Source organism: Protopterus annectens, chromosome 7.part0 (genome assembly GCF_019279795.1).
Source record: "Protopterus annectens isolate FY-2018-M chromosome 7.part0, PAN1.0, whole genome shotgun sequence".
Classification (NCBI taxonomy): Eukaryota; Metazoa; Chordata; order Ceratodontiformes; family Protopteridae; genus Protopterus; species Protopterus annectens.
Window position 1 is genome coordinate 591,893,977 of NC_056739.1, and position 23,124 is coordinate 591,917,100.

General features: G+C 38.7%; 1 protein-coding gene across 1 annotated transcript in view; it reads right to left on the minus strand.

The window, feature by feature from the left end:
* Positions 1-23,124, minus strand: part of MAN2C1 (mannosidase alpha class 2C member 1) — a 1,630,015-nt gene that overhangs the window by 164,028 nt on the left and 1,442,863 nt on the right. Inside the window, exon 21 of the mRNA XM_044077185.1 lies at positions 9,030-9,173. Coding sequence (XP_043933120.1) covers positions 9,030-9,173 — 144 coding nt within the window. The remainder of the gene's footprint in view (positions 1-9,029; positions 9,174-23,124) is intronic.

Here is a 23,124-nt window from a genome sequence, read left to right on the forward strand (position 1 = left end):
ATTTTGAAAAAGTCCAATAGTTCCAGATTTTCTTTCTCTGTCATATTTCACAAATATAATTATTGCATTGTAATCCCATATTATGTTACTGGTTTTATTAATGTTCACCTCCATCTCCGAAATCCTGTATCTGTTTCATTTCAAAGTACTCTCAATTCTTCTAGACAACTCTCATACTCCCTTCCTTCTCTCCAACATTTTCCATTGAAACAGTGAAAAAGATTTCACTGGTACAGTCTCTCTGTGGTCTTTACTACTAGATGAACAAGAGGCAGAATCTCCTTCTGTTTCACAGCTCACTTTTTATTGGACAAACTTTTGTATGTCCTTCTTAGCATATACGTCATCAAAAAATTATTTTATCCCTCCAGGGAAGAACGTATTGACGACAGCTGGGTTTAGCAGTTTGACTCTCACACCTGTGTCACAACATTCCCTGAATAGTGGAATGAATTTACTCTTCATCTGCCTGGTGTACAATGACTAATCATTCTCCACAAACTCTCTGCTGTCGCCCACTTTTAGTATTTTGTCCTTCTGCCATAATTTCCTCAGAATCAACTCCTTCTGCTGGTAGGATTGCATATTTACTATTAAAGGTCTAGGTCGCTTTCTCATAGCCAGCTTTGAAGCATACACACAATGTGCCCTTTCAGCTAACAGCTCCTGCTGTGGAACAGCAGTCCAGTTGCTTATTTGTGCTTTCATAAAATTGATGCAGTCTGTTCCTTCCAGCTTCTCTGGTATAGCTGAAAATCTCAGGTTTTCCCTATGTGCTCTGTCCTCAAATTCTATTATTTTTTTAAACATCTTTTCCTGAGCAGTCTTATATTCAGCCAGCCTTTTCTTCATTTTGACCTCTGATTTTTGCAGCTTTATCATCTCATCTGAATATCTGTTTAAAGCTTCTTCCATTTTCCAACCTTTTGTTTGTGTTGATATACTCCATCAATGTTTTGTTTATTTTAACCAGGGATGTACGCAGTTGTCTTATATCGTCCTGTAGTTTACTGGAAGTCATGTCTGGAGGCTGCATTGCTTTTTGCTGAACAGCTATAGAACTTTCCCCAGTCAGTGCTTCTTCCCTTTTTTATAGCTGTTTTTTTCCCGGTGCTCTGTATTTCTTTTTTCTTGGAATCCAAGCAATTCACTTACTATCCAGTTACTGAAATTTACCAATAAACAAAAGTCTACTGGCCTTCTCTGTTGAGTTTCTGTTTTTACACTTGGGGGAACTAGAGTTAAGTTGTTACTCAATGTACAGCCATCTTGGATGTCCGTATCAATAAATTTCTGGTGTCTGCTTCCATCTTTCCTCAATGGATGAGTCTTCAGATCTGACCTCAGATCCAACTTCAGCCCCTCCCCTTAACTCATAATCCCCTTCTAAACCCCACATTGCCTTAGCTTGAGTCTGCCTGCTACCCAATGCTAGAACAAAGGAAAAAGATATCAAACTACAGAATCCAAAGGATCTGTGGAAAAGTAGTAAGCTGGAATTACAAAAGTGTAAGATATTGCTCAATGGCAGATCATACTGTCAAACAGTAACTAAAGAAATTATCTTCCATAGAATAGGAGGGGGAAGGAGGGTGGAGAATTGAGGATGGAGAGAAGCAGACAACACAGATATATCATTATGTAAAGTATATAACTTTCGTATCTCGTGTTGTCTCTTGCGTCCATTCCACAATGGATGGGACAGAGTCCCCAGCTACTTAGCCCATAGGGTAGTCTCATGGAAGGATATCCTGGGGTACAGCTGAACCAAAACCTGCTCTATTCCTGGCGGGCATTGCAATGAAAAATAAATGTGTGAACTGTGGACCAAGTGGCAGCAACACAAGCATCATCAGCTGAGGCCCTAGAAAAGATGGCTGAGGAAGCTGAGACAGACCTAGCTGTATGTGCTTTAACTGGTCTTGGCAGGGTCAAACCTTTTCCTTTGTAAAAATGAAAGATACAGCTGGATAAGCATCTAGCTAAGGATACCTTTGAAACTTCTTGGCTTATCTTATCCTTAACAAAGGAGGCAAACAGTTGCTCTGTCTTCCGGAAGGATATGATACAACAGAGGTAGAAATGAAGATGGTGATGTACATTCAGCAAGTAAAGCATATAGTTTCCTTTACTGGAAAAATTCAGAAAGAAAACCGGTAGACTGATGCATTGGTTCAGTGAGGTCTCAAAAGCTACCTTAGGGACAAAAGATGGATTGGTCCACATGGATTTCCTATCTTTGTGGAAAATGATACATGAAGTTTGTAGGACAAAGGCCTGTAGTTCCGATGTTTTCAACGATGAAGTTATTGCCACTAGAAAAACAGTCTTCCTGATTTTTTCCAACATGAAAATTTGAAATACCCACTAAATGGCCCTTAATCCTAGGATAACTAGCCCCAGCATGGAAAATGGATACTAGGAAGTCTTAGCAGTGAAAGGAGCCAAAAAGTGATCCAGAAAGCCCAAATAGAAAATCTTTTACACTTACTTTTGTAAATGTTTCTAGCAGACAGTCTGTGGGAAGAGGTAAGAATGTGGATTACTGGGTAAGAGAGCCTGGACTGACTAGCAATAATTGGAAGTGGAGAAACCAAGAGGTTAACCTGAGGGCCTGGATGTTGATGTCCAGGTGAGGCATTCCAGATGGGTAAGAGAGGAGATCAGATCGGGATCCAGCACCTAAGGAGGGTGAAACAAATTGGGCAAGGGAAACCACACCTGACAAGGCCAGAAAGGGGCAATAAGGATGACCAAGATCTTCCTCTCTGATGCTTTCTGTAGGAACTTTGGAATCAGAAGAGTAAGGGATGTGATGGCCTCTCTATTCTGGGCCAGTAATCAAGGAGCCTCAGTCCTCACCACTGACACTAGTGGGAGGTGGTAACCAAAAACAGGAATGGATTTACACAGTATTTTTCAGATGCAGTTCTCTGCATCAAGCACAATTTCTCGCAGAAGCACACAGGGAACATGCTCCAGACATGGGACTGGACTTTTTGTCTCTCCAAATCCCAAACAAGACCCACTTTGGTGCACTGTGTCCCAGTTCCTAGTAGCTGACACTCCCACACCTGGATACTTGATTTTCAAACACACACACACTCGCCTAGAAAAGCTTGACACAGATTCATTAGCTGTGCCCCCTCCCCCCGCCCAGACTATAAGGTAAGCACACTGCCACCAGTCAGCCACTCTAAGGCTCTTACAAGAGTATTGAATTATACTGAGTAAAATCAATACTAATATAAATGGTAGAGTGTAACCAAAGCAGTGAGTCCTTTCGGAGTGGCCAAGGTGCCACTATAATATGCACAAGTACTCTCAAGATATTAAAAGTATTACCTTAAAGACCAGCCACAGTGACAGGTATAAAATATTTAATAATACATAATAAAATAGAAAACATGAGAATATTAAATATCCAAGTACAATAAACACAAGAGTTTCAATCACAGGAGAAATAAAATAACACACGGACAGATTCACACAGATGCAGAAAAAACAATACTTAACTAAATCTCACTGTATTTCCTGACTGTCTAAAGAATAACTATTCCCTAGCTAACTTAATTAATACAGCAAGGCAAGATAGGATGCTGAGATGTTTACTTCCACAAGGTAGTTAAGAGCTTCAAAACTAAACTGAACTGAACTGGCTGTGATAACTGTCATAGATCTTTATATCAAGTTCCAAAGAAAACAAAACAAACTGCTGTGAGAGTTCCATCCTCTCAGTGCTGGTTATACGATGACATCACATTTGATCACCTGATTCTGGTACAATGCACACTCAGAGCCTTAGTAAGATTTGTTGCAGTATCTGAAAGCTATAGAACAATTTCAAAAACTTCTACTCTTCCCTTACAAAATTCTCTCTTTAAACGTACAGATTTAATCAGTTATAATAACACTGCTGATACATTTTTAACACAAGCATCTGTACAAGTCAGAGTGATAGTCAAATGACATAAAATTATTTACAAAACTCCAGCTAACAATGCTGGCATATGTTGCATATGAACTGTTCTATTCTACCTGGTACAGATGGCAATACCGCAGATTGCCACAGGGGAAAAGGCACAGAGAAGACAAGGGGATCAAATGTGTGTCACAGTATCCACCCTCCTGGGGGATCAGGGCAAAAAACCTGCTGCACTTCGTGTTGTGGGGACGAGTCAAAATGACTGCAGCACAGCCATCCCCATTGATGAAAAATCTGTTCTGCCACTGTCAGGTTGAAGGAACACTCATAAGGTGGAAGGATAGATCTGCTCAACCTGTCCCCCAGAACATGGGGACTTCCGTTGTATATGCATTGTTACCAGAAAGTGAAGACATCGCCCACTGCCACACAGTTTTCTCAACGTAACAGGTAGGAATGTCTTTCCCCCCCTCGTTTATTGCTATACCTGACTACTGACATGTATGTTTGGATAGAAATCATCCCTAGAGGAAGGATGTCCTGAAAGGCTTGCAACTATAGGAGAACTGCCCTCATCTCCAGAACAGTGATGTGAAGACTGTCCCTGGAAGGGGACCAAGTACTTTGGGCCATCTTCCTTATATAATATCCCTCCACCATGAAAAACAAACAGACAGCCTTGACATACCTCAGCAGACTGAATCAAATATGTTGTGTAAATGTTTGTCAAACTAATCCAAAAACTCACGGGTTGGTACCTGATGGACCACTGCACAGCAAGTGCACACTTCAGAACTCTCATGTAATATCTGGCTAAAGGAACAAGGGTGATGAAGACTGCCTTCAATCCGAAAAACTGGTGAACCAGTCTGGCTGTTGGCCTTTGACAAGATAGAACTTTTAGTACCCAACCAGCGTGCCCATTGTAAATCGAGCATATACCAGTGGAAAAAAGTCTGGTTATCCAGAATTTCTTCTATTACTATATGATACAGAAACTCTTACTTTTTTATTTAAAAAAATACAAAAAACGAAAACTTCAAAGCAGTGAGAGGGACAGAGAAAAATACAAGCATAATCAGGTACGTTATGCAAAATTAGAGAAACGTACCTGATTTTCCTTATATTTTCTCTGTCCTGTCTCTCCCATATGTTTGAAGTCTCCGGATTCCTTTTTTGAAATTAAAAACAAAAAAGAAACAGATCTTCCTTTCTCCATTGCTTCCTTTATACAGCACTGATGTACTGTGTAAGCATGGGAATGTAAGTCCCATACACATGTGCAGTACATCAAGAAAGCCCCATGATATGGGGAAAACAGGGAAGAGCACCACGGTGCCATTATACAAGGACATCACTTAAGAAAAGTAACTTTTTTCTTAAAAAATGTTACTGTGTAATAGCAATACCCCATGGCTGGGTGTGGGTAATGCTGATTTACCCATGGTTGCCTTTTGTTTGGCCACTGAGGAAACCACATCAACCATGGGTAAATCCAGCATTACTCACACCCAGCCATGGGTTATTGTTATAGTACCTAGTTTTGTCACAGAAAAGTTTCTTTTGTAAAATCATTTATCAACAGGAATCCTTGGCCCCATTCATAAATAATAGTATATGTTTCCCTTTAAGCAACAGCAGTACCTGATGGTATACCACAATACTATCAAACAGTATCAAGTATATCAGTGTACTTATTAAGACATAATATAAGGACAGATTTTTTTACTGGCATACCACTTATAAATCTACATTTGTAATTTTTTAGGCAGTTACATATTGTTGCTAGTAAGGTAGTAGAATGATCACAAGGCTCACTTTTAATCTTAATTTTACAGCAACTCTGATTGTGAACATGCCCAAGCTACTACTTCTCCACTTTAAGAAATACACTTCTTATAAAACACATCTTAAACCCCTGTGTTGTAAAAAATTAAGTGTTTTCAATTGTTCTTTTTTTCCTCTCCATTACTTAGCGCTGTACTTAACACAGCATGTATTTCAAACATTAGAAAATACTTGCTTCACAATAAACACAGGTCTGTAAAGTGCTTGACATGTTAGGATATTTCTCCACCTTATAACATTACCAGTTTTAGTTCCTAGCAACTTTTTGTTTAAGTTTACTTTGATTAGGTAATTCGGCACTGATATCATACAGACAAAACAAGGTTTATAACAGTATAATATCATAAAGCTTTAAGCTGGCATGCACTGCTTCATTAAATTACAGCAAAGTGGAACATGCATAAGCATTTGCTGTGTTATACTACTCTGTCGCTTTAAGAGAGAATGCAGCCATGGAATACCAGACCAAATTTTGCACAGAGGAAAATTACCTATAACCAAGCAGTATGGCACTCAAAAGCTCTGAGGCCCCCCTCCTTTTCTTATAAAGCACTGTAATCTTACATGCTCCTGCAGGGGGGTAAGGAAAGTTCCCATGCCACTGAGTATTTTTGCCATCAGACTCCCCCAATAGCTGTGGAAATCTATCTGGCTGTCCTGTCCCTGCTGGGTCTATGTATGCACATGTGGCTTTTACATTACATACATAGACTATGCCAATTCTGTGATATTAAAATGCCTATTTCATGAATTATTCTGAAAAGTCACATTTAGGCAGGGCACACTAGGCTAATTATGCATTAGACTGAGGGCTCTATACAGCATGAGAAGGATATGAGGAGAGGAGTATCCTAGACAATGAGTGCCACTACACAATCTCATGGTAAGGAAAGAGGAGGTGTCACAGACAACTAGCACTGCAATATTTATTATAAGAATGGAAGATCTTAGATTTGAAAATCAGTAAACATTACAGTGGGTGGATGCTACTCGTACAATTACTGTACAACCTGGTGCATAAAACAAGGAGTATCTAACAGCTGCTCCTGTTGTGTAGAACAGGTGTTCTCCATGCAGACTACTTGCTGGGAATATGTTTTATATCTCTCATGATTCATGCTCCTCTTCTGTGTAGAAGCAAATGGGTCACATACCAAACAGAGCCCTCAACTATACAGAACATAACAGAATTTTTTGTAAATCTTAGGCAATATCTGAAATGCCTTAGAAAATACACAGACTCAGTACTGTACTGTGAGGGCAACACATACTCTAACCTACCTCACAAAGTACAAGGAAAGGAAAGAGCAAAAGATCACAGACAAACTTTTGCTGACATCTATAAGGAATGGGCAGGGAGAGTCTTTGTCAAATTCATTATAAAATATAACAATTATCTAAGCTTAAACCTCTGTGAATATGTAGCACATAAATGCATATAAGGGTTTATAGGCCATATATTTCTTTATGTCCTTAGATCTTCTTATACAATTACACCTCCCAGTCTCCTTCCTTTTTTGCTACTTCTTGCCCTACAGCTATATACTTCTTAACTGGGTCTTTGCTTCTCAGAAGATTTTCTTTTATAAGTGTTTCCCCCTCCATACTTGCTGAAATCGGCCCCTCCTGATCTACTTGTTTTTGGCCTCTTCATTCTCTCACCACAAAGGAAGTTCTGAGATGGAGGTGAGACCCCAGCAGAGAGATTCATCATCCAGGCAGCCATTGGTTTGTTTTATGCTCTCACTCATACCTGCAATGAAAGCAATGAGGGTATTTCTATTTTAAGTCATACCCCCTCTACCCCAAAACCCTGCATGTGACTGACGTGAGTGCCTGCACCACCATGGGGTCATACACACTCACCACACGCATTGTGAGTGTTCCCACCCACAAGCTAATGAGGGCAACCATCACTGGCTTGTTAAACCAAGCACACATCTCACATCCCTGATTAATGTCTGCAACTTCATCATTTGGAAGCCTCCACCTGCACATAGTAAAGCAACCAACTGGACCACCAATCCCATCCCAAAGAAAGGTGAGCTGGTGAAAGCCAATCCTTCCCTAGCTCTTCCAGCACCTGAAACAGTATTCAAACTCAGGTCATCAAGATCATAGCTAGGGTGTTATCTGTCTGTGCCATATATTCAGGCATTATTTGTCTTTTTTGCCTTTAGTGTTCCTGCTCTACACCAGGCTAACATAAGCAGAGTTATAATAAAAGCACCTTCTCCTAACTACACTCTACCCCTATTCTCACTCACCAATCTTTTATGCTAACTATGCTCCACCCCACTATCACTCACCCTTCTCTCCACACATCCCCATTATTCTAATTTTACACTCTAATCTCTATCTTCCTCTCATTCATCCCTCCTATACTCTCCCACTCTCTCTTCCCATATTCCCCACTTTATACTCTCTCAGTCTCTTTCTTGACATCCCTCTTCTCTCTTATGACTATTTTCCCTATCAATTTAACTTTATACATTATCTTGGCATATTTTACAGCTACTGCACATATCAAAATTGTACTATACTATGTAAGCTTTATTCCTAACAATGTTTAAACCGAATTATCACCCAATTACTGTACATATCAATGTTTTGTTTCTACACTATACTGTTGATTAGCCAGTGTTAAATTGCACTGATACCTATTTATGCATATTTATCTGATATTACTGCTTATTGTTTAGAGCTTTTCTCCCTGGGCCTCCTCTGAAAATGGGTGACAACCCAATCATACTTTTCCAATAAACAAATGTCAAATCAAATAAAATGTAAACTACCATGTTTTAGAAAACTCCTTGGTCTTCAAAATATAGTTCTATTTTAATAAACTGAAAATGACTTTCCATGTATGTTCTTGGCAGTGGAAGCTGGTGTACAATCCCAAAAACCTTGGCTAAACCTTGATTTAATCATCCATTCCCTACACCAATAGTCAACACCAGACACTAAACCTGAGCAGGTGTAAAACAATTATGCTGTAAAGTCAGAAAACATTATACAGTGAAGGATCCTTTAATACTCTTCAAAAGCACAAAGTCAGACCTCTGTTCACATGGATTCAGCTATGCATCATACAGCTATTACAAAATCAATTTCCTAAGTTGTCTGCCCACTTATGATGACATTTATGTGAACTGAATTCTTCATGTCAAAAAAGTACTGAACACATTACATTAAACTTGGGTCTACATACCCATTTCCATATGTTATGAACATTAATTTCTTATCACCGTTTTACCTCAAAGCGAGCCCAGTCCCAAGATGTGTTCCAATGCGTTGGTCTCTGTAAGTGCCCAAACTGAATTTCATAAGTTGCATTCAAATTACGAACTCTTACTGGGAATTCTACCTTCAAGAATTTGTGAGCTTCATTCCAGATGACCTATTCAAAATAAGAGCAACAACCTATATTTAATTACACTTTCAATAGCTAAGCTGTAAAAAGTACAAAGACAAAGACTCCATGAAAGCCTGAGGATAAAAGGTTAGCACTGTCTTTCCTCAGTGAAGTTAACTGAATAGACTGTTAGTGCCTATGCCAGTTTATATACATTTTTAACAGAATTAACAGGAAACAAACATCACATGGTTAACCAGTTTCTCCTTATGTCTGCCTACTAGAGGAATAGTTTACTGTTATATATAAGTGAATATTTTCCCAGTAGAAGTGGTCAAATTATCTAGCTTGCTATGCATGCATCCAGCAACTTGCGGCTGCCCCTTCATGGCACTTTTCTCCCATCATCACCTGTCTCAAACCTTCTTAAATGCAACACATAAATCACATCCCACTACTCACTGTGGGAAATTGTTCTACACGCCCATCCTTCTGTCCACGTAACAGAACTTAAGTTTTAATGGAAAGGTGATTTGTTTCACAGCTTCATTTTCATTTTCATGTAAAAGAACCACTGCCAGGTCTCTTTCTAGAAATGCTTTCACCTGTCCTTTTCTAGCTTCAACCTGCTTTCTGTCAGATTCTCCCCTTGCCTCCATTTTTTACACACATTATTTTTCATTTGCAGCAAAATTGAGTTTTCTCCTAAAGCACATTGGTTTTCTTCCCTTCTTCCTTTTGCTACTTTTCCTTAATATTTTACCACTGCCATTGTTAAGCTGTTGTTATGCAGGCCCAGATTCTCCTCCTGCTTACTTCTCATCTTTGTGAATTACAGGAGGAGAGTGGTGGAATCTATATCCCAAGTGAAGAATTCCACATGCAAAGAGGAAAAAAACTGAATGGGAAAGGAAGTCTGAATACTATGTGTTATTGTATTAAGACACTGTGCAAACCTCTCATGACAGTGCTAAGACAGAACACAATCAATCATTATGGATTTGTGATTTCCCCCAAAACACAAAGGGGATTATAGATGTGTGGCTACCTATATATATAATATATATATATAATAAATAATATTATATATATATAATAAATATATATATATATATATAATATATATATAAATAAATAAATATATATATATATTTATATATATAATAAATAAATAAATAAAATAAATAAATAAGCAGAAGCTGTTAGTCAAGCTTGATAAGAATAAGGAAGTGCAAGAGGTGGAAAGGGATAAATATACAGGGATATTCTTGATAACTCCAATGGCATGAAAGGTGGTATGTCTGGAAAGGATAAGTCTAAAAGAAGGTTCAGACCTGAGGCACTAGTTATATATAGAAGGAGACATTTGACATTTTTATACTGGAAGAATGTGAAACCACAGCCTAAGAGTAAGAAGGAAATGGGTAATGGAAGTCAATGTGAATTATCCACTGCCTTGTGCTGGTGAGGTATAAGAAATCGATTAAGACAATTTGAAAGGGGCTTTCAAGATGGCTGCACATTAAGTAACAGCTTAATTTCAGCTCTCCCAACTGATTAATATCTTTCCAATATAATGACGCTTTCTATATTATCTTTAAATGTAAATTATCTCACATGGGTTGCCAACTGGCTCATGGACAGAACCCACACTGTGAAAGTAGCGGATTCCAAATCTGACTTCAGACCAGTGACAAGTGGAGTACCACAGGGTTCAGTCCTGGGTCCTCTCCTGTTTGGTATCTACTTCTCTGAAGTGCAGACTAACACAGAAGGTCTTTGGCTAACAAAGTTTGCAGATGACTGCAAACTAGGAGCCATAATCAAAACTCCTAATGATGTGGACCAACTACAAAAGGGCCTCACTGAGACAGATACCTGGTGTCAAAGCCATGGCCTGAAGCTCAATGCCAAAAAGTGTATTGTCATCCCCTTTGGTAAAAACTCTGTACCCATGAACTACCACATAGTTGGTAGTCTACTTAATGCCAAAAATGTGATAAGAGACCTTGGGACACAGGTGGACAGTGGTCTCTCCTTTGATAATCACATCGCTACAGTGGTCAGGAAATCCTTCTACATGGCTCATCTCATCACAAAAGAATTCTCATCCAGAAAAAAAGAGGTCATTGCTCCCCTGTACTCATCACTCATTAGACCCATTATAGAGTACAATGCCCCTTTTGGTATGTACCTCACAAGACATCTACAACAACTGGAAAGACCACAGAAATACCTCACAAAGAGGATTACTGGCCTCAAACAGATGCCCTAGGCAGACCGTCTCAAAAAACTACAGCTTTACTCCATCGCATATCGCCTACTCAGGGGCGATCTCTGACTAACATACAAAGCTATGTCAAACCCAGAGCTGTTGGACATGCTCCACTTAAAGAAATCCCAATCCCTCCGAGCTACACACTCTAGGGACCTAAACCTTGTCACCACAATGAACAGAACATGTTGGAAAGATAGATTCCTGTCCCAGAGACTTCCCATACTCTGGAACAGACTGCCTATCTATGTCAAACAGAGCTCCTCATTAGCACTCTTCAAGAAAAATCTTGATGATTGGATGGGAAATGGGAAATTCACCCCAGTGATCACTTCTGTGGCTCTTCTCGACAGGGGCACAGGAAAATAATTTTCATGGGTGGCGAAAGCCAGGGTACATTTTTTTGGCTAGGCTTATATAGGCCCTAGGGCCAATAGCCTAGTACCTACCTATGAACCTATATATACACAAAAAAGGAAGAGCAGTGAACTATACTAAAAACGCAGAGTGCAAATAACTATGCTAGAAGACACACATTTGGAAAGAACTGAACATGTGAATCTGAAAAAGATTGGGCAATTACTCAGCAGAATACCTGGGAGAAAGGAAAACAGGAGTACTTATATTTACTGCAACAGGAACTCCAACAGTGACAGAAGAGAATAAAAAAGCTGATAAAGGTAGATTTCTAGTACTAAGGAGCTACTGGTAAGGGAGAAGAGAGGAGGCTTACACTGGCATGTATTTTGTATACCTGAGTGGCAACTAAGGATTTGTGAAGAGACTTTCAGGGCAATTACTCAGCAGAATACCTGGGAGAAAGGAAAACAGGAGTACTTATATTTACTGCAACAGGAACTCCAACAGTGACAGAAGAGAATAAAAAAGCTGATAAAGGTAGATTTCTAGAAAGGAGCTACTGGTAAGGGAGAAGAGAGGAGGCTTACACTGGCATGTATTTTGTACACCTGAGTGGCAACTAAGGATTTGTGAAGAGACTAAACCAAAGATAATACAAAAACTGAGAAAATGGAAGCTGTGTTACACGGATATGGATAGCAAGATACAGCAGTGAAAATGTTTTTAGTCCCTTTAGTTTTAGACACAGGTCAGGCATATTTTTATCAACCACAGGACAAGTTGTAGATAGCAATTAATAAAGAGCTGAAAGATTTTTTCTAAGAGGGGAAGACAGCAAGAGTCAAGTGGGATAAGCTGATTCCTCCAATAGAACAAGGCAGTTTGGGATTACCAATTTGAAGGAGTATTTCAGAGCTACACAGTTAAGGCTCCTATACATAACACAAGCACAAACCTATAAGTCAAGGGGGAAAAGGATGATGCCGAAATGGGGGGAAGCGCAAGAAATGAGAAACTGGGATTCTGGATGGAGATCCTTGAGGAGAATAACAATTACAATGCAGAATACTATACTCATAAAGTAGCAGAAAATATTCTGAGAACTAAAAAAACAAGGAAATGGAGAAAGGAGATTCTGCCTATAGGGATGACTGCAATTAGGGAAGAAAACAGGTTAGAGGGGGTTGAGATCTATTGGGAGAAAACTGGCTAAAGAACCATGGAACTGGAAGCAAATAATTACAGAGAGAAAGGGGGAAGAGGCCAATAATTTATTTGGACTGCAGGCTAGAGATTGATATTAATCCTTGGTAGGGATGGCAGAGTACAGGCAAACAGAAATAAATGGGGGGGAGGGTCCTAAGCAAAAGACCAGCACTTGTAAGTTTTTAGTAAAACCTAGAATAGAAGCTGCTGTTAAAAAGGAATAATTAGTACAGCATATAAAATACTGCATGATATCTATAAAATCAATCAGAGGAGGTTAGAAAGGAGTGGGAAGAGAGATTGGATAAACAACTCACAATGAAATAATGGAGGGATATATGTGTGCCTCCCAAAAATCAAACAAAGTCAACAAGGTTTAGGCTCTTAGCTTGGAAGTGTTTACATTGGGATTTTTTACACCCAAAGTAGACTCCAAAGAATTTTTCCTCCAGCAGACAGCAAATGGTGGAGGTGTGATGGGGAAGAAAGAAGTAATTGGGAACATATTTTTTGGAGGGCAATGAGTTAGAATACTTTAAAAATTCCCTGCAGACTACTCTATCAGGAATACTGGGTGATCAAACTGGTATAACTAAGGAAATTATTTTTTGACTTCTGATACAGAATCGGTATTGCCTAGACAGAGTAAAGCCTTGCTGAGTAATTATAGTGGCTGCTAAAAAATCAATTACTGGAAAATGGAAATAAAAGTCTAAACCAACTATAGTGGAAGTAGTGAATATAGTAACAGAGATCAAAGAACTGGAAATGGGATATTTAGAAAACGGTAGGAGCAAATTATATCGGAAAACAATGGGAATTGTGGAAACAATACATGTAGAGGAGGAATGAGGTTTAAAAGAAGGCAGGATTTAAATGAGCTATGTAATGTTTGACTGACAGTGACTGGATAGTTTATAAGTGATGTATAATGTTTGCAACTAAAATTATGTCAATTTTTTTTGTTAAACATCTTTATTGAATTATCACTTGTGATATAGGCAAACACAGTTATATAAAGTAATCAAACCATATTAACAAGTGCACATTAGTGCAGTGGTTAACATTGTCACCTCACAGCAAGAGGTTCTCCGGTTCGATTCTCGGCTGTGGTGCCTTCTGTGTGGAGTTTGCATGTTCTCCCTGTGTTCGCGTGGGTTTCCTCCGGGTACTCCGGTTTCCTCCCATATTCCAAAGACATGCATCTGGAGCATTTCTCCCCGGGCCTCCGCTGAAAACAGGCTCTGTGGAACCTAGTCGGACATTCCCGGTCAACAAATGTTAAATAAATAAAATAAATAAAAATAAACATTTATAAACATTATACATCATGTATATTGTTATATATCATATAGTCTAAGCAACAGTACATAAATTATTCAATACCCGCCTTTTCTTTTTTTATTTAAACAAGAAACATCTTTATTAAATTATCTCTTACGCCATAGAAAAGCATACATTTATATAAATGAAAACAAAACCATTTTGACATAAGCCCAGCTGCAAGGATTTTACATTACAAAGCATAATGACACAATCCTAACTACAAACATTATATATCACTTATAAAGTACAGTTGTGTACACTTACCATAAATGTAAATGTTCGAGTGTATTCACTGTTGCAGTCATTACATTTGGGGAAATCTTCTGGCAGGATGCCTTCAGTCGGCCTGAATAACAAAGTCTTGGGTCCTGCGTCGGTTGCTGTCTCCTCTTCCACGATGTCAGGTCGTCAGGGGTATAAAACATGCAGCCAAAGCCATTTTAATCAGTTTTTCTTGCCACAGATGTCAGGTGCCCCCCAAATGGGGAGAAAAAAAAAAATATATATATATATATATATATATATGTGTGTGTGTGTGTGTGTGTGTAAAACCATAAATATATAAATGCACTTTAAAACACATAAAAATTTACCTTCAACTAAAAGCAAGTACACCACAAAGGCTTTTGAGCATAGAAAAGGAAAGAAATGGTATAGAAAGGGGGCTGGTGGGTGGGTAATCCGGACTGCAACAGTGAATACACTCGAATATCTACATTTAGGGTAAGTGTACACAACTGTACTATGTTTTTTGTGTTTCACTGCTGCAGTCATTACATTTGGGTAGAATCCCAAAGCTATTGACAGTAGTAATGTTTTTAAACATCCAAACTCTAATCATGAATTTGTCTTTAATTGTAAAGCAACTTGCACTACTCAAAATGTTGTTTACTTAGCAACCTGCAAAATTTGCACTTCATTTTATGTTGGCAAGACCAACCAACTGTTTAAGAAAAGAGTGTTACGGCATATAAGTGACATACGCAGAGGTGACATTCATAATGCTTTAGCTGTACATGTAAATAAATTTCCAAATCATACTTTTAACTTTAAAGTTATTGAGAGAATTTATGAAGGAATTAGACAGGGGCGGCTAGAGCTATCGGACTGCCGGACTGCAGCCCTCCCACCTAGAAAAACACAAAAGAAAAATCTTTAAAACTAAAAAACAAACAAAAAAAAAGCACGAGTCCCGACTCCTCTGCGCATGTGCAGAGGCATTTGAAGACCTCAGACTGCCTTTATCAGCAGTCCGGATAAAGAAAGACAGGTACCCAGCAATCATTGCTGCAAGTGCACCCAGGAATCAGTGCAGTGACGACCGCACAGAAGAGGAGGTCCGGACTGCTTCGGCTGCAGGCAGACCCAATGAGGAGAGAGGTGAGCTGGCAGACCCAATGAGAGATTGAGGACTGAGAGAGGTCAGCTGCTCTCGCGGGACATATTGTGCGGGCGGGTTTGGTGGCTGGATTGCTCTGTTTTGGTAATGGCTTCATTCAGGAGGACCTCGGTAGGTGCCTGGTCACTGGATTGCTCCGTTTTTGCGGATGGGTTTGGTCGCTGGCTGGATTGGCTTCATTTAGGAGGTAGGTGGTCGCTGGATTGCTTCGTTCGTCTGTTGAGACATACAGCAGGTAAGTGAAGGGTGTGTGTGTGTGGATTGCTCCGTTTTGTGGACGGGTTTGGTCGCTGGCTGGATTGGCTTCATTTAGGAGGTAGGTGGTCGCTGGACTGCTTCGTTTGTGTGTGTGTGTGTGTGTGTGTGTGTGTGTGTGTGTGTGTGTGTGTGTGTGTGTGTGTATGTATGTATGTGTGTGCGTGTGTGTGTGTGTGTGTGTGTGTGTGTGTGTGTGTGTGTGTGTGTGTGTTGGGGGGGCAGTACTTATCACTGATGTGAAGAGAGAAAGTCAGTAAGTGAGTAATAAAAAAGGCACTTCTATTACTAAAAGGAAGACAAATGTATAAGTGTCGTGAGCTTCTAGGATTTTGTTCTGTAAAATGAAAGCAAATTGAAGGAGGGAGAGGAATGTTTTGAAACTGAAAAAACGATTTTGCCAATATAAATGACTACCAGTTGAAACATTTTATGGCATCCCAAGAATGAAGAATGCAGGGAGAGTGATTTGAATGAAGAGAGACAGGGGTAGGACTGACTGAGAGGTCTTGCACTCACATGTTAGTCCTTTATTTAGAGCATGTAAGGTAGAAGAAAAAAAATTCTCTACAGTTTATGATTAGCTAATCGGGCACTAGATGTCATAGTTGTTAATGTCACTGTCTTGTTGGTCCAAGCAAGGGTTTATCCTGACCTTTGGTTACTGTAAAGCAAGATTTCACATGTTCTTCCTATGTCCTTCTCTGCTTCTTCTGATATTTTGCTTTTTCTCCTAGATATATTCTGCTTAGGCTGATAGGATAATTTAAAATGTTTCTCCATATAACCTTTGTTATTGTGGCTCAGGTCATGGCTACAAGAAATTGGAAAGATCAGTCCAGTTACCTTCAAATCCTACACAGGGTAGGGGGAAGTCTGCACTTGAAAAGGGAACTTGCAAGCATGAGATTATTAATGTAGTATAGACTATGACCCCTTTTTGTATACAATTCAGTCAAAGAGGGGAATAAAAGTTTGCTTATCTGGTGAGAAGTGCTATCATAAATTGTTGTGAATTATAATGAAGGGAAGGCAAACTGAGCTACATGCATTTTATTGACTGAGCTTTATTCATAATAGAATTCATGAAATGCATTTCGTTTAAATTGAGATTTACTCAAACACTAGTAGTTTCAACAAGCTTGCAGTATTTGGAGGCAGGGAAGTTTCCCCTTGTCTGCAATGTCGTACACTTTTGGATTTAGTTTGCTTAAAGAAATGAGGGTGTTGGGGTGACAGTGTCTCATGCGGGAGGTGCAGGTAAGATTTCCTTCCTAAAGGAATGCCTGTCATGATATCTATTAATGTGAATATTTCACAATATTGATTACTTTTGAGATGTTTGCCAATTTGATTATTGTCAGGTTGATGAATTAGTATGAATCCTTAAAAGTAGTGTCTGTATGGATCAGCTATTTTTCCAGTCTCACCTGTCAGTTTCTATATGGTAAAAGAAGGGGAGAGATCTTCAAGACTTTAGAAGAATTAAGTTAGTATTAAAAGTTTATGGCTAGATTATTTAAATAATTTCTGTTCTGAATGCCATTTAGTCTCCAGCCAAAACATATAAAGGCATTGTAGGCTTTGTCTTTGACTTCTTACAAGTACATTTTGGAAGAAAATAAGCATGTGGAGCACCTCTTGAAGATTATAATGTGCAGAGATATGCACTTGTAGCAAATGCTAGGAAAAGGGGATGTGACCTAGTATATAGGTGGATCTATGAAAAATGGTTATCATATATAAATTGAAGTAGAGGTAAGTGATACTACACCTATGTGAAAACTAGGATGGGTGGTAAGTTTGGACTGAGCTTGTTTCTTCTGAGATAGAAATGCATAGCCAAATAAATCATTGTGAGTGCTGAATTAGGTGGAAAAGGGGAAAATCATTATTACAGGTGACTGCAGTTTGATATTCAAAAAAAGAAATGATGCAGACTTTGAAATATAACATAGGGTTATCACAATTTGAATGGAACTGTGTTTAAATGTCAAGACATTTTGGATCTGTAGATATTTATATATCCAGAACTTAAACTATGTATACATATTTTCTTTTAAGGGGAAGTGGGGTCAGGATACTTTGTAAAGTCCCTTTATTTTTTTTATTTGTCTTATTAACTTGGTATGCCCATTAAGTACAAATTCCTTTTCACAGGTCTTTCTTTCTCCTTGTTCAGTTTTTGTCTCGTGGGACATATTGCATGGGCAGGCAGGTTTGGTCGCTGGATTGCTCCATTTTGGGATTGGCTTCATTCAGGAGGTAGGTGCCTGGTCGCTGGATTGCTCCGTTTTGCGGACGGGTTTGGTTGCTGTCTGGATTCATTTAGGAGGTAGGTGGTCGTTGGATTGCTGTGTGTGTGTAATGCCCCAGTTACTATATACTGGTGGCTAGAGAGAGCAAATGGTGGTGGATAGAGATACTCAGGCTTGAACCCTGTACCTTGGATGCAGGTGGCAAGGACCTGAATTCCCTCTCCACCACCATTTCTAAAAAAAATTTGCAGATTTTTGCATCATATTTGTTCTGTTCCTCATAAAATCTGTGGTTTCTGTATCTACATTTTTCCTTGCAAAGTCTGTAGTGTAGTGGTGCACTGGTAGCATTGCTGCCTAACAGCTACAGGTTCTCTGGTTTGATTCTTGGCTGGGGTGCCTTCTATGTGGTGTCTGCATGTTCTCCCATCTTGCATAGATGTGTCTGGCTTCTCTCTGCTCTGCTGAAAATTGTCTTTTGTTCCAAGTCAGACTAGTTTCCTGGTTAAATGTTTAAAAATTAACAGGCATTTGAATTTCAGACTTCATATTCTTCAGAAAGTACATGGTAACACAAAATTGTTCTAGCAGTTGTCTAAGTTTATAACATGGATATTTGAAATTTGTCCCTATTTTTGGGACTGTATTCCCCCATTATTGGCTTTGTCCAGGTATTTTGTGCTAAGGTTGAGAGTTATCTATGGTGAGAACTGTATTCATTGAATGTTTGGGGGCTGTATCCCCCCCCCCCCATTACTGGCTTTGTCCACATGTTTTTTGCTAAGAGGTTGAGAGCTATAGTGAGAACTGAATTCACTTAATATGTTTGGGGGCTGTATTCCCCCCATTATTGGCTTTGTTCAGGTGTTTTGTGCCAAGAGGTTGACAGCTATGCTGAGAACTGAATTCACTAAATGGTAGCCATTTAAGTTTGTCTTCCTCTCTTTTACAAAACAGCTGATTTGGCATAGTGGTATGTTTCTCTGACTGTTTTGCACAGGGTCCCCTGGGTTAAAGACGTGGCAGTGAAATGTATGGTGGTAACACAGCAGTTTATTCTAGCAACTTTCAAACATTATACAAGCAATGTTTAAAATGTGTCCCTGGTTTTTGGGCGTTTGTCCCCCCCCCCAATAAATTTCGTCTTTTTCCAGATTTCTTGTGCTGCAAAGTTCAGAGATACAACTGCGTGTCGAGTAGATTTTACAAGGAGCTGAGAGCTGCAGGGGAACAAAACTTTAGTGCTGCTTATTCTAAGTCTGCTTGCATTAATAGTACAACAGGTAGTGTACTTGCTTTTGATGCAGAAGGCTGTGGGTTCTACTCCCACAGTAGATAGATGCATTGCTGATACTGTACTGTGTTGTAAAGTGGGTAGATGCTGCAGTCCTTTTTGGCAAAGATACCTAGAGTAGTAACTATGAACCTGTTATCAGTTTGCCATACAGTCCCTATTGCTATATTACTAGGTTATCATTTTTATTAATGCATGCAACACAGGCAATTTATTCCTCAAGGGCAACAGGCACTTTATTTGTAGATGAATAAACAGTGACATATAAAGTTGTTTGCTAGCAGCAACCTCTTCATTATTACAGATTTCTTTAATGTGGAATTATTTAGATGATTTTTACCACTTTAGAGACTGTGCATATTTACTGATACTGGTGGACTTTAGAAGGTCGAGTAGACTTTTATGATGGAAATGTTCTGAATTGAGTAGTTTTGTCATTGATGCATGCAATTTGTTTCATTGTTTACTGGAAAAATGTTCAAAACAATAAATTTAAAATGCCGTCTAACAACTGTACTGTATTGTACAAGGAATATAATTTAGTAGAATCAGGAAGGTGTATCAAACAGCACATGTATGTTTCATGTGCAAGGGGCCTATGATTTGAAAACAGTCCAAAGTTAATCTTTATCTGCCACTGGCAAAATGTATTTTCTTTGAATGTGGGTTTCAATGCTGTTTCATTGAATGTGAGTTTCAAGGGCAGAGAAGTTTTTAATGCTAAGCCTGTTTTCATTGTGAGACTGCGTTGCTTTGTTTAGCAGATGTCTTAGTGTTTGTGCTGTAAAATGCAAAATAAAACTTTCAAATGAAATCCAAATCATCATAGAAGTAAAGCAGTATGCACATTAGTGTTTATGGTAAATGGAGTGAAATAGCCAAGTAATGGATCACTGGAATGGCTGCAGGGGGGAGGGCTCCATTCAACCATGATTTTGTGAGGGGCATGGGTGGCAAACTCAAAGACAGCCCCAGCTGAACTATACCTCCCAACTGTCCAGATTTTCACAGAATGAATAGATTTTCGCTTCTTATTTTTGGTTTGTTCCTCATAATATTTGTGATTTTCTCATTTAGGAATTAAGTCACTAAATAATGACACACTGAGTTTCAGACTTCATAACCTTCAGAAAAATGCATGCTAATGTAAGACCTGTTATTCTGTCAACTGTCTCAGTTTATACAAGAGCAATATTTAGTACTGTTTATATGTTCCCCCAATATATTTGGCCTTGTCCAGATTTATTGCATTAACAGGTTGAGAAGTACATGCAAATAAATTGCTTTATAGAATTAGGCATAGCCAAACCTCTCAACTGTCCCCGAATTTGGCTCAAAATGTTGCTCTTCCCCTAATAATCCCTCCACAAAATAACAATTTTGGAAGAAAACATGGAGGGTTTACAATTAAGAAATAACTGTAATAATCAGAGTTATAGATTACTTTTATTTCAGAAATGCATGTAGATTCTTTTATTTTGTCAGCTGCTCAAGTTAGCAGTACTATTATTAAAAAAGTGTCCCTTCTTTGACAGGTTCCCAGCTGTATTGTGTGGCTATTTTATATTTTTGCATCACATTTTTGGTCCATTTATCATAAAATTGTTTTTTTGGCAAATTAGTGGTAAATCATTAAAGACTGAAGTTAGAAAATAATGGCAGACATTTGAGTTTCAGATTTCATATCTATCAGAAAATTCATACCAATGCAAGACCTACTATTCTATTATCTTTCTAAGTTTATAAGAGCAATATTTAAAAATTGTCCTTATTTTTGGGCCTTTGTCCCACATCTATGTATGGCTTTACTCTGAGGGTGAGAGGTATGACAAATGTGTCAAGGCCATCACAGTCAGCCAGAGACATTTCAAATTGTGACATACTTGTTGCACCCCACTCCCCCATGTAGTGACTCTGGATGTGTCCAAGCAAGGCAAGGAGCAGTTATGCAGTGTAAATGTGCAGGGTACCCCCCATCCAAGGTAGAGTACTACAGTGGCTTTTCATCTGTTCTTGATTTTGCAGAATGGTCTGGTTTCTGTCATATTTTTATACAGTTGATTTATGATTATTACTCAGAAAGTGTCTGTTGCTCTGTGTTTTAAGTAACAATGCCTTAATGACCATCAGGTAAGCTTGTCTGAGATCATAACATGCAAGTAAGCTTTAATAAGCATACTGTTAAAGAATTGCCAACATTGAAGCCTTTATGTTGTTGCCATGCAGAGAATATTTAACTAGATAATGTATAAGCATTGGGTATTGAAATGCATATGACAGTATTTGTAATAAAGGACAGGATTACATTATTTTAAGAAGCTCATTACACTTGTTGGAGACTTCCAGTGATCTCTGAGGGTTTTACCTGTAAACTAAACAGAATGCCATTCATGTGTGGTCCATAACCTGCACAGTAATCCTTTAAGCAATGTATCTTGAGCTTGTTTCTTGTTTGCTTTTCGTTTTTGACTTTGATCATGTTTTCCCCATGAAACAAGTAGATAGTTGTCAGGCAGCAGGCCTTTTTTGGATAAGAAACATTTTTACAAGTGGGGGCATCACAGAGATTGCTACTTTCAGCATGTTACTTGGTACTTTAATAAAGCTGAATATAAATTATAATTAGAACTGCAGTGCAAGGAGAAGCGGTTTGAGTTGAGTGCTGCTTGTTTTTCTTATACTTGATTTTGACTGGCATTCCAGTAATGTATTTAAAAGTAATTTATTTTTTCATGCCTCTCAACCTTTTTGTTTCCATCTAGATATTAAGTAAGCTGTCAAGCAGCCAATGCATTGAAATATTTTTATTCTTTTATACTTCATTTGTCTTGATTGGACTCTCATAATGAGGGTTTGGCACCCAGGGCAGCATATTTAATTAAAGTTGAGATTTTGTGGTTTTGAGCATAGCTCCTCCCCTTTCTAGTTGTCCGCACCCCCTTCCCATTGATCCCACCCATTTGGCTATCTCCTGCAGCCCCCCTTTGATTTGAGGTCATCAGCCACCACTGGAATTAGATAAGGTGACATCTGTAACACAACTGAAATCAGTGAAACTAAATGGATAATAAATTTACGGCCAGATTGCCCGCCTGGGCTGAAAGCTGTAATTCCCCTGAAACCTACTTTAAAGGCTAGAAGACCTACTATTGGCTAATCTAGAAGGTATGTCATTTTTTGATCTACAGAATTGATTGCAACTGCTTTTGAAAAGAAGAGGGGTGTTGTCTTCTATCTTATCGCCTATTGGATACACGTCCTATTAAAGAAAGAAATGGAGTCCCTGTTTTACTATGATCTGAGGAAGGTTTTACCGAAAGCGCTTATCAAGTTACCAATTCTGGGACACTCGTACTGAAGAGTTTTATGTTTTACCTTGCGTCTTTGTGGAGTCTTTTTGGAGAACGTTATCAAGTTATCCATTATGTGACAATTGCACCGAAGGGTTTTGTGTATTGCCTTGTGTTTGTGGTGTCTTCGTTTTATTGACAAGATTAAATTTTACCTTGTGTTTCAACTTCAACTGTGGAGGTGTGGCTTCATTTTTACTGGCCTTTATAGACTATACTTGCTGCTACTTTAATAGTGAGTTATACATTTTCTACGTAAAGCTATGGATTGGA